Below are 12,137 nucleotides of genomic sequence, written 5' to 3'. Positions count from 1 at the left end.
ATAAATCCAATTTCTTCTTCTAGACAGAGTTCCCTTAATAACAAAGAACCTCTACATTCACTTCAGGTTTCCTGAAGAGCTGATTTCTGATGTTGGATCATAATAAACTAACTGACTGACAGACATTCACTTAAGTGGAGAAGGGAGTTCTATTTACTTCTGTATTTATTCCCATTAAAAGCATCTTTGATGGTCTATTTGCCATTTAACCCTTCCAGCAACATGAATGAGGAAGCTCTGTTATAAAGGTATTTCCATGTAAGCCGACCATGCTACATGAGTGACATAGCTCTGTCTTGCATTTGAGTACTGGATATAGAAATAGGTGCCACAGGGGTCTGAAAGTCTCCACGCCAAATAGCAGATGCTGTATGCTCCCAGCTCTGACAGTGCTAATTACTTGCTGGTCAAGGGACCATGCTACTTATAGCTCTGCCTTGTATTTGAATCCTGGATCCAGAAATACATTGAACAGGGAGATGTGTTCGTGAGGATGGCTGCCTCATATAGCAGATGCGCTATGCTCCCACCTTGGGCAAGAGAGCAAAAAGATGCCTGGAATAAATACATGTCCTCAACAACTGACTCTCTAACAAATATAATAATCCAGAAACCAGAACATGAATCATGCCCAGATTGCAGCTGTGCCCCAGCAACACTTTTACAGCAGCAGTGAAAAGTGCAATCAAGTCACAGATGACTTTGTGAGAAAAAGACCCCTAATTCCAGAACATCGTAGTCACCCGTTTGGTTGCCAAACACACATCTGCCAGGAGAACATGGATTTTATCTACCGACAAGAAGGGACTTATATGAGTACTAAAAGCCACAGCGTTGCAGCAGCACTCCTTGTCTCCGGAAGAGTGCTAACCAGGAGAACAAATGGTTTCCAATCACTCTGTGTGATCCCCATCTCGGCCTTTGTAGCGGAAGAAGTTGCGCCGCCAGGAACTGTCCAGGCAAGAGGTTTCCAGCCTTGACCATAGAATCCATCTTGGGAGGCTAAGAGCACCAGCAGCTATCTTCCTGCAGTGCCAGACTCCATCACAGCGAAGCGGGAGGCTCACGTACTCAACAGATGTCACCTATGCATAAAGCCATCAAGCTTATCTTAGGCGTGGATCCTGCCAGACTGCCTAAGCCTTTGTCCAATGGAACCCAAGACAAAGACTGGTGCCAGTAGAGAGATGAAGAAGAGGAAGAACATCTTCACCTAGAGCCAAGTGTCTTTGTATAGACCGGGTGTTACCTTAGGTAGCAATTTGGCCATCTATTGTCATCTTTTTAGATAAGTTTGATAGTTTTAATCACCCCCACCCCAATCATTTCTCCCATTCTTTCCCTTAATGGTCATCCTGGAGCCTTTCCCTTGGCCCAGTGTTACCTGGAAGTCCAATCAGGTAACCAGAGCCAAGCCTGCTCATTGGCCAGGTATGGGCATCCAATCAGGTGCCCCCAATAAACTGGCTATTGGCTGCCGCATAAGTCCAGCCCTTATGGTCATTGTGGAGCCTCCCCTTTTTCTGAGGTCATGTACCAGCTGACCACTGTCATCCACCACTGTACCTCCCATCCCTTAAGGGCTCAAGGTAGTCCTTGTAAACTGTGGTCCAGCTACCCACATGTGTGCATCTAGCAGTACCCCAGTTCCGCTGTCTAGATACATCCCTGATTCCTGATCAGTTGAGCGTCCCCTCCCCGCTAGTCCTCGTTGGTCGCCATTGGAGCCTTCCTTGAAGACTACGATCGGTAATTATCACCCTGTTTGACCATCCTTATGTTACCTCTATGCATTTCTCTCTATTTTTATTAGGACTGTATGTGTGTTGTATGTATTCATTACCTTGTATGTGTACTCTATATTTTTCTACAATAATTTTTTAATTGTTTTACTTAATTAGTGTCCTTGGTAAATTTAGCAACAGTGTCCTTGGTAAATAATTTCTGGAAGTGGAATCCTGTATACATAGATTCTGGATCCTTTTTCTTAAGCCGAAGGTGCCCACCTGTCAATTCCCCAACCTTTTTTGAGGGCATTTTGGCTTACAACTTATGGTGATACCACAGGGTTTTCAAGGAAAAAGATGGACAGAGGTGGTATGCCATTGCCTGCTTCTGCACAGCAACCCTGGAGTTTGGTCTCCCATCCAAGGACTAACCAGGGCCAGCCCTGCATAGCTTCTGTGATCCAATAAGATCTGGTTAGCCTGGGACATCACTGTTATAGGACCAGATAATGTCAGCCATGGCTTATTTAGTAGCTCGCAAAATACAAGTAAAACTGCAACTATCTGGCACTTAGACAATTAAGCAATTACAATTTCAAGGAGCATCTATTATTTTACAATTTCTATATTATTATATTTCACCAACTAGAAATTTTTTAAATTAATATATTGCAATTGGTTACCAGAAAAGTCTAAACAATATTATACAACAATCCTATGAGTAGTATGGGACTGGAATATAGACTGAAAGCAACCTCATCATACAATACTTCAAAACCACAGTCCAGCAAAGATGGAAGGCAAAGGCTCCATAAATGAAGAAGATGACATTGGATTTATACCCTACCCTTCAGAGTCTCAGAGTAGCTTACAATCTCCCCCACAACAGACACCAGGTGAGGTAGGTGAGGCTGAGAGTGCTCTCACAGAAGCTGCCCTTTCAAGGTCAGCTCTGTGAGAGCTATAGCTGATTCAAGGTCATTCCAGCAGCTGCAAGTGGAGGAGTGGGGAATCAAACCCCGTTCTCCCAGATAAGAGTCTGCACACTTAACCATTACACCAAATTGTAGTGGTTTGTATCTAAAATGACACATAACCTACCACTCCGTCAAACAAAATCAGAAGCTTTTTGCCAGCCCATGCAGCCTTTCTCAAACTCAAGAGGGTCTTTCTCCAACCAAACAACCCCTTAGTCTAGAGGAAGGCTCTTGAGGTGGAAGAACTTATTCCACTGTAAGGTAGGCTATTACTTCTTCTACTGTAACACAAGGAACTGCTCTGAATGTTTGTATTGTTATGTCATCAGTGTTAACAATGCAGCCACCAAAGGAGTATCTTTTCAAACACAAAGGATTCTATTTCCAACCCGATCTGGCTACAGCAGAATACATAGATTCGCTGGAGGACTTTGAAATCAGAGACAGTGATGTATTTCTAGTCACCTATCCCAAATCTGGTAAGACTGACATGAGGAAAAGATGCTTAATCTTATTTTACCTCATTGTTTGTATCTCAGTGTGAAGCTGTAAAAGGAAATTAAGACCAAAAACATTTTATTCAGGGTGTGAGCTTTTGTGTGCACACATACTTCCTCAGACTCATGCATGCACATGAAACCTGCACCATGAATAAAACTCTGTTGGTCTTAAAGGTGCCATTGGACTCTAACTTTGTTCTATTGCTTCAGACCAACACAGCTACCCACCTGGAACTATCGACTGATTTGTTTGCCAAACTAGACAAGATGTCAGAACATTCATGACTGGAGTTCCTGAGCAACTTTGTGGTAGACAGCCCAAAGGAACCCTAAATCTGAAGGGGGGCACATCCTGAAGGAAAAGGTTAATAATATTCCCCACAATCTGCCTAAAATGGCACCTCAAAGCTCCAGCTGGGAAAACATACAGGTTGCCAATATGTTTTTAGTATGCTACCTTAATAGCCCTTAATGGGGTAACAATAAATGAAGAGACCTTTTCAGGTTAGGAAAACAAGGACTAACCCCCTTTCTCAAGCTAAACCTGAGGACCCCTAGCTATTTATTACTTAAAATGCTTAATTAAAAATTCAGAAAGGAGTTGAAATTAATTTATATTCTTTAACAGCCCATGTCGATAATCTTCATTCTATGAAACCTTGGTTTAACCTCAGCTCCCACTGAATGGAAACCTAAACTCATAGAATCATAGAGTTGGAAGGGACCTCCAGGGTCATCTAGTCCAGCCCCCTGCACAATGCAGGAAACTCATGTAACTACAGTTGTTTCTTGTTCCCCTTACCTTTTCCTTGCCCATTTTTGGCTCCCCCTTTTCTGTTTCTTCCTTTTTTGCCATTTAGATAGCATCCTCACTGAGGCATAGGCTAGTTTATTTTCTGCTTGTTTTGCACTACTGAGTTCTGTTAATTTAGATATTAAGTCAATATTATTCTCATTCACAGGCACAGCATGGACTCAAAACATTTTGAGCCTGATTTATCATGAAGGCCATCGAAATGGAACTGAGGACACAGACTTAATGGACAGAGTCCCATGGGTGGAATACAATATCCGTAGCATGGATTACATCCATCGCCCGTCTCCTCGGCTCTTTGCAAGCCACCTGCCCTACTATTTGGTCCCTAAGGGGTTAAGAAACAAAAGAGCCAAAGTAAGGCCTGCCACTTTTATAATTTCATATGATTAAATGTCCTCCTCTAATTCTGTTTTATTAGCAATATTAAGCCTCTCAGGATAGTTCTAGAAGCCTCTCTTTCTTCTGTGGTGAAAATGTGTAATTGCAAATTGCACTGGACTCGGTACTGATTCTTCTGACTCTAAAGGAAGGTCAGCTGCATCTCTTCTGTTCAAGCTGACATGTCCCCAAAGATGTCTGAACAGTGTTTTTTTATCTTCATGGAATGCTCATATAACTGCTCCATTGCAGAACACTTTAATCCTTTTCCACCAGCCCAAGTAGGAATAATAGAATCATAGAGTTGGAAAGGACCTCCAGTGTCATTTAGTCCAACCACCTGAACAATGCCAGAAATTCACAAATACCTTCCCCACATACATACATCCTGAGTGACCCCTGCTCCATGCCCAGCAGATGGCAAAAACCTCCAGGATCTCTTGCCAAACTGGCCTGGAGAAAAATTGCTGACTGACCCCAAAGTATCAATCAGCATTTCACTGGGTGTGTAAGAAGGGGCCACAGGAACCAAGCATTGATGCTACCCATCCTGCCCTCCATCTCATGATCTGCCTAATTCACAGAATTAGCATTGCTGTCAGATGGCCATCTAGCCTGTGTTTAAAAACCTCGAAGGAAGTAAAGCCCACCACTTTCTGAGAAAGCCTGTTCCACTGAGGAAGCACTCTTAGCTGTCAGGAAGTTCTTCCTAATGTTTAGTATCCAACTTGTCACAACTTTAAGGATTAAATTAGTTCTGACAGTGGGTGATTTATGAATGGAACTCCATGCTTAAACTGTGGATACCTGGGAAAGCTGAACTGAGGAAGGGAGAGGTGATCCCACCCACTCTGTGACATTGTGACAGTTTCAATTTATATGTATAGAAGCTGTAGCTATCAGTATTAATTAACAATGATTAATACAACACATAATACAAATAAATATACTTACAATAATAGCAAGCAGTATTACCTCTCAATGTATCTTTAAATCATAACAGCTGTATAGACAGCACTAGAGGCAACATGAAAAAACAGAGCAAGATTTCAAGACCAAACAAGGCCATATGGAAATAGGTTTAAAAACTAAATAAACCCATATCTCTCCAGATACAAAAGTCAACAAAATCCCTGGGAGAACAGATACTTCTGCATAGCAACTTTGGACTTCCTTGGTGGTCTCCAGGGGTCACTTCATAGAAAACGAGGTGCTGGAGCTCATTAGCACATCTCATTTGCAGAATTTATTTGCATATGACACACATCCCTGACATCACCAACAGGTGTCCTAAATTAGATCAGCTCAGCATCTACCTTAAAATGCTTCTTGAATTGTAATTGTCATAATAAAATCTCACTCCCATCATACTTTTTTACATTACTTTCTTCTGCCTGGCCACAGTGGCATGACGATTTCCATCTGTCTGCTTTATATGTTTTGGTAATTTCCCCATTTTTTGTGAAGAAAAATATTAGAAAGTGTGTCAAATCTTAGAGTTCAGCAAAATTCCCACAAGGGGTTTGAACAATGGAGCCCAGAAGCAAGTATTTGGGTGGTGGGGTTAAGAAAGAAGGAGCACAATAACATTTAGAGGTTCTGGAGCTCTGCTCCTGTGAACTCCTGCCCAAAATGAGGCCTGGAGGTCTCTCATCCAAGTATAACCAGAGCCGCCCCTGCTTAGCAGGGTCTCATCAGATCTTGGACCATCCAAGTCAGCATAAAAAGTCTATAAATGGGTTACAGTGCGGGGTTAGGCTCAGTCATAATCAAGCATCCTTAAGAAAAAATGTTTTATTTAAAACCCCTCAGTATAAATAAATCTGAATGGATAGGAACCAGAGAGATAATATAAGTGTTGTGACTGGCGTTCGTCCCGGAAAGTACAGCACAGCGCACCTGTGGGTGGTGCCTGGAAGGGACGAACGCGGCCCACCTATGAGGATCAGTGGTGGGAAGTTTAACTGGCCAGGATTGGACTGACCAGGAAGAAGGTTGTTTCAGGAAATGTATATAACAGGGGACCCAGCCCCACCATGTTGTCTTTGTGATGTACTTGCTAATAAAGCATGTTGCCATCTGAACGTCTTCGACTTCAGTACATTACAATAAGAGAATACTGGGAGAACCAGATATGAAAGTAATGTTTCACTAGGTGCTTCAAATCATTGGCTTAACCCAGTAGAGTTTATTGGCTTTATTCTAATTATCAATATTGTTGCAGGTTATCTATGTGTCAAGAAACCCAAAAGATGTCTTGGTTTCCTATTACCATTTTAGCAGAGTTGCAGCCAAATTTGAAACAGCAGGAGATTTTGGTAGTTTCATGGAAAAGTTTTTAGCTGGAGAAGGTAAGGATTGTTTCTAGCTGCATGATTAATAATATTTGTCTCTACACAACTTTCCTGCTTTGAGAGAGAGAAAAACCCTCTTGAAAACAAATGATTCAGAATGCCATTCTACATTGGAACTGTAAGGCTTTTCATAGGCAGAGGAAAAATTGAGTCAGCTGGGCAGGAAGACAGAACCCAGGAAAGAGCTGCTGGGAAGGTGAGGGGTTTTTGTTGTTGTTTGTTTGTTTGTTTTTTGCTTTTCCTAAACTGTTAAATTACCAGGGTGCATTAACCGAGCTTTGAAGATTTTAATCTTTCCAATGAGTTTTTATCTTTAAAAGTCTTGTGAGTCTTTAAAATATACCAAATTTTAAAGACTCACAAGTCTTTAAAATATACCAAATATACCAAAAGTCTTTAAAATATACCAAATGAATTAACCCATCTTGATGTCAAAATCTGATTATACTGCAATCTAATCCTGGTGAGAACCGCTGTTGGTTTGAAAAGGAAGACAAAGAAAATACACCTGGTGCTAACTTATTTTTCCACCTCTTTCAAAATTGTAAAGTAATTGAGAGAAAACTATTGACACAGAGTTGTGAAATTTTAGATAGTTTTTCCATCCAAATCACATATTGAAGATAAGCAGGTAATACAAAATAACTTTCTATGTCTAACCAATTCTCATTAGAATCTATATAGAGCATTTTGACTAAATTAGCCAACATAGAAGCTGTATAATATAATTTTAAATCTGGGGGCTAAACTGTATCTAATCTGCGGGTAAGGTAGGGTGTTTAGGCACCTAACTCACTGCACTGTGAACTTAGCCTAACAGAGCCTGACTCCTTTTTAAAAACCTTCCCACCAAAACTGCTTTTTATAGGTCACTAACCTGTCCTTTTTTGGGGAGGCAGGGTCTTGTTTAGTTAAAAAAAACTTGGTGATCCTGCCTCTTTCTGGCTAAAGTTTTTAAAAAGCTACCTTGAGATAGAAAGCAAACCTTTTTAGAAGCACTGATGTGTTCTTATTAAACTTGCCCTGACTAAAATCTGGGACAAACCATATTTCCTTATAAATTATTAATCAGGTGTCCCCTATTGACTAGAGAAAATCTGGGGTTCAATTTATGGAATGTAAAAAGACACTGGCTTTCAGTCACTGAAGGCCAGATGCACACACCTTAGCCTAACATTTCTTTTTTTCAAATGAAACCTGTTCTGGCCTACTTACACTGCTTTTAAGTAAAACCTACCCTCTTTTGAAAGTACTGGCCTAGTTGGTTGAATGTAAACCATAGCCCTAAACTAGATTACTTTTTAAAAATTTAAAGTGGAAAACATCAATTCCTTAGCACAGGAGTGGCCAACGGTAGCTCTCCAGATGTTTTTGCCTACAACTCCCATCAGCCCCAGCCATTGGCCATACTGGCTGGGGTTGATGGGAGTTATAGGCAAAAACATCTGGAGAGCTACCGTTGGCCACCCCCACCTTAGCAGACCCTTATTAGTACAACAGCCTATTTAATGGCCCTACCTAAACCAGAAACACCCAAGGCCAGACAACTAGTAACCAATGTTCCCTCTAAGCTGTGGAGCAAAAATTCTACTTTGTGAGCTACTGCCGTTAAAGTTGTGAACAACTATAAAAGTTGTGAAAATTAGTTTGCTCTAAGGCCATTTTTTCTTGAGCTGAGACAAAAATGTGTGAGCTGAAGGCTTACAAATTGTGAACTATCTCACACTAACTCAGCTTAGAGGAAACATTGCTAGTAACAAAACAACACACTCTGAGAACAACCAACAACAAGCCTCATTCCTCCCTCCCCAGCCACTAAACCAAAAGGATTTCAAGGGATGACTACACAACACAGCACAACACCACCCCAGCAGCAGGGGCCCCACAGCAAAAAAGGGCAAAACCACAACTGTTTGCAACAAAACACAACACAAAAACACAACAACCTACCCACACCCACCACCAGTCTCTCCCCAGCAACCAGAAACAGTACAACAGTAGAACTTAAAAAAAAAAAACCTTCACAAATAACACTATGCAAACAGAAATCCAGCAGAGTACTAGCAACTAGCAAGGACAACAAACCCACAACACATAACTCACACCAGCAACAGCCCCCCCCCCCAAGACACCAAGAGGACCAAAACAACAGTAAACTCTTAAGAAATGTTTAAAATTAGCTAGGTTTTTAAAAATGATTTGTTAATTGCCATGGTTTTCTCATTTTTCCTCTGCGAGCTGCCTTAAGCAGCTCTCATGAGAGGCAGAGTACATATTTTCTAAATTATAAAATGAAAAATGCTTCTCACTGAAGAAACAAGGTTTCAGAGGGGTGTACTTTAGATACCCTTTCTATAGGGTAACCTCCCCATCTTAGCTTTTTTATTTCAAAATCAAACAAGAATAACACACATATATATACATGAAGGTGTGGCAACCCATAAAATGCAATAACGGGAACTGAGGTATGATGAGTCCACAAGCAAAGTAGAACTGGAACTGAAACTTGTCATCTCACCACTGTGTAACACCAGCTCTCATTTATACCTGCTTCACTTTTAATACCAAAATAAATTTGTTTCCTGTCAGTTCTAGCTAGTTCATGGCTAGACCATGTCGAAGGCTGGTATGCTCACAAGGATGACTTCAATATTCTCTTTCTTACCTATGAAGAAATGAAGAAGGTAAGATTGTTCAGTCAGCAAAACCACCTAACATGTATTAGGCATCTTCATCCATGATGTTCAAACACTTTCGGAAGGGACGAAGGGAGTGATATAGACATTTAGTCATCCCCATTCCCCTACGAGACCCTGTGCCTGCAGTGGTACCCACCAAAGTAGTTGACCTGTTTGACCTCTTAGCAATCTGTTAACATTTCTGCTACACTATTCTCAAGGCCAGTCCTACCACTAGGCAAACTAGCTGATTGTCTAGGGAGCCAGCCTTCTGTGATTGCCAAACTGTGCTCCCCCACATGACTCAGTGATGTTATCAGTGTGGTGGGGTGGGGGGGAGAATTTAGCCTTGCCTAGAGTGCTGGACCCTGACCATTCCGAATTCATACAAGCAGTCTGAATACATCTTTAGAAGTCATGATGCCCAGTCATTTAAGCCAATGTTAATTCTCAGGAGGAGATAAATACATATACAACCATCAGAACTGTGATTAATTCCCATTTTGAATCTGCCATACTGTAGTTTACCTGTTGCCCGTCAGTAGCCATAAAAGCTACCATAGCTGTGGCCCCATTTATTTAGTACTTGGAAAATAAATATAGCCTTGAATTTAATGGCAGTGATTACTCAAAGAGGTTGAAATGCGGTTGATAATATTAAATTTGAAGTGGCTCAACAGGACACAAAATTTCAGTACTGTGAACCAGACTTTCAACATCTTATTACTCTCAGGCTTAATCCTTTTAGTTACTGGGCCTTTATGATGTTCAGTTGTGGATAGCCTGACATCAACTATGTCCCATTTCAGGACCTGAGGAGATCTGTATTGAAAGTATGCAGCTTCCTAGGAAAGAACGTGTCTGAGGAAGAGCTGCAGGATGTTGTGGATAAGGCTACTTTTGATAAAATGAGAATGGATCCCAGAACAAACTATGAGAACATGCCACCTGAAATCCTAGAGAAAGGCAAAGGACACTATCTTCGCAAAGGTAAGTCACTGAGGTGTCAAATTTGTGCTCATGTCCAGTAGTCAGGCAATGAGAGTATTTCATTACATGAAATTCAAAGAGCCCCATAGAGTGACTCAGTTTACATAGCACTGATTATGAGCACCTCTTATATTAAGCAAGATTTGAGATGATTTCCCCCCTCTAAATCCAATCAACAAAATTCAATCAGAAATCCTCAGACCTATCATTAGGTGAATGTAGAATGGGTCAAATGAATCATCCTAGCGACTGAACAACAAAAGAATCAAGGACTTCAGTGGTTAATGTGGAGGTTCTAAGTTTTGTAGCTGCAACTTCCCATTGCTCTGCTCAATAGGATGCCAGTTGCCATTGGATCCATTGTCTTCAGTGAAGAAAGCACTAAAGGCTTTCAGGTTCCAATTTATGTTGGGAGAAACAGAGGCATGTAACATTTGAAAAATATAAATTAAGGCATTGGGAAATAAGAACAAAAGCCATAGTACCGTGGTTACACTGCAGAATACTACTATTCATCACAAGTCCTTCTTTGCAGCACTGGTCTCTCATGCCATGCTGTCTCCAGCTGCCAATGCAGATCTTTGTGCTGATATGATACCTACCCTTTCCCCATTGCTGGCATTGCTTCCTCATGACATCTAGGCAAATGCACATCCTGTAGTCTTCATTTTGGTATCAGGATCCCTTGGACCTTATCCTTGATGCTCCAGCGGGAAAAAAATCGTCATACGACTGATGAGATATTATTCCTCTAACATCTGATGCTTACTGTGCAATCCTACACAGAGTTACACCCTTCTGAATCTGAAATCAATGGGCTTAGATAGCTATAGCTCTGTTTAGGATAGCACTGTTAGCCTTTCATTTTTATCATAATAAAACAGAGAAGTTGCTGATGGTCTGTCTGACTGCTTTCATTGCAATGTCCCTTTTCTCTCTGCTTCTTGTACTAGGTACTGTTGGGGACTGGAAAAACATAATGACTGTAGCACAGAATGAAAGGTTTGACAATGTTTTAAAGAAAAGGATGCAAAACCTGCCCCTCAGGTATTGCTGGGATATTAATGATGACCTTCCATCATGAAAGATGAAGAAGAATGCTCTGTCTGTACATTTAATCCATTTCTGTGCAAAATAAAAATTGTAAACCCCACCCCCATTAATGACTCCTTCTGCAATTTCCTAGCCTCCATGTTTTGAAACATGGAGGAATATATTATGTAAGTTCTCTGTTATTACACTGATACCTTGACCTTTCTTCAGGGTGGTTGGTATATGTTTGCTGCCTCTTCCCATACTGCATTTTATTATTATAATTCTAAAAGAATTCAATCCTGAGATGTAGATTATGCTAAGAAGAGTACCTCAGTCCAAGGTCAGCATTTCATGAGAGAACAGAGACTGGAGTCCAAGATAAATCCAAGATGTTATCCAATTCACCATAATGGATAACTGTAACAGATGGTACCAGTTCAACTGTACTAGAATGAAACTTTTATTTCAACTTTATTTTCATTGGAATTAGTTGCAAAAGTGATTGAACTCAAGAGTATAGAACATTATGTAGTGATTACTTTACACAGGCCTTACTATCCATGAAGTGCCAAGTCAGTACATTTTTGTTTGGGGTTCAGGAGAACATTTGGGGAGGGTTTGTGCCTTCCCTCTAAGCCTTGACTTCCCCAGGAGCTCCAGAGCTCTACAGCAGCTGGAGAA

The 12,137-nt window shown here is 41.0% G+C and overlaps 1 protein-coding gene across 1 annotated transcript; it reads left to right on the top strand.

The window, feature by feature from the left end:
* The first annotated feature begins 3,008 nt into the window (after positions 1-3,008).
* Positions 3,009-11,574, top strand: LOC132571651 (amine sulfotransferase-like). The gene is made up of 6 exons (XM_060238448.1): positions 3,009-3,183; positions 4,167-4,375; positions 6,624-6,750; positions 9,343-9,437; positions 10,241-10,421; positions 11,375-11,574. The coding sequence occupies exons 1-6, from the start codon at positions 3,024-3,026 to the stop codon at positions 11,503-11,505; spliced, it is 903 nt and encodes a 300-aa protein (XP_060094431.1). The 5' UTR covers positions 3,009-3,023; the 3' UTR covers positions 11,506-11,574.
* The last annotated feature ends 563 nt before the right edge of the window (positions 11,575-12,137 follow it).

The sequence above is a fragment of the Heteronotia binoei genome, chromosome 1 (assembly GCF_032191835.1).
Source record: "Heteronotia binoei isolate CCM8104 ecotype False Entrance Well chromosome 1, APGP_CSIRO_Hbin_v1, whole genome shotgun sequence".
Classification (NCBI taxonomy): Eukaryota; Metazoa; Chordata; class Lepidosauria; order Squamata; family Gekkonidae; genus Heteronotia; species Heteronotia binoei.
Note: the sequence above shows the minus strand (reverse complement) of the source record. Positions and strands in the feature narration are given on the sequence as shown.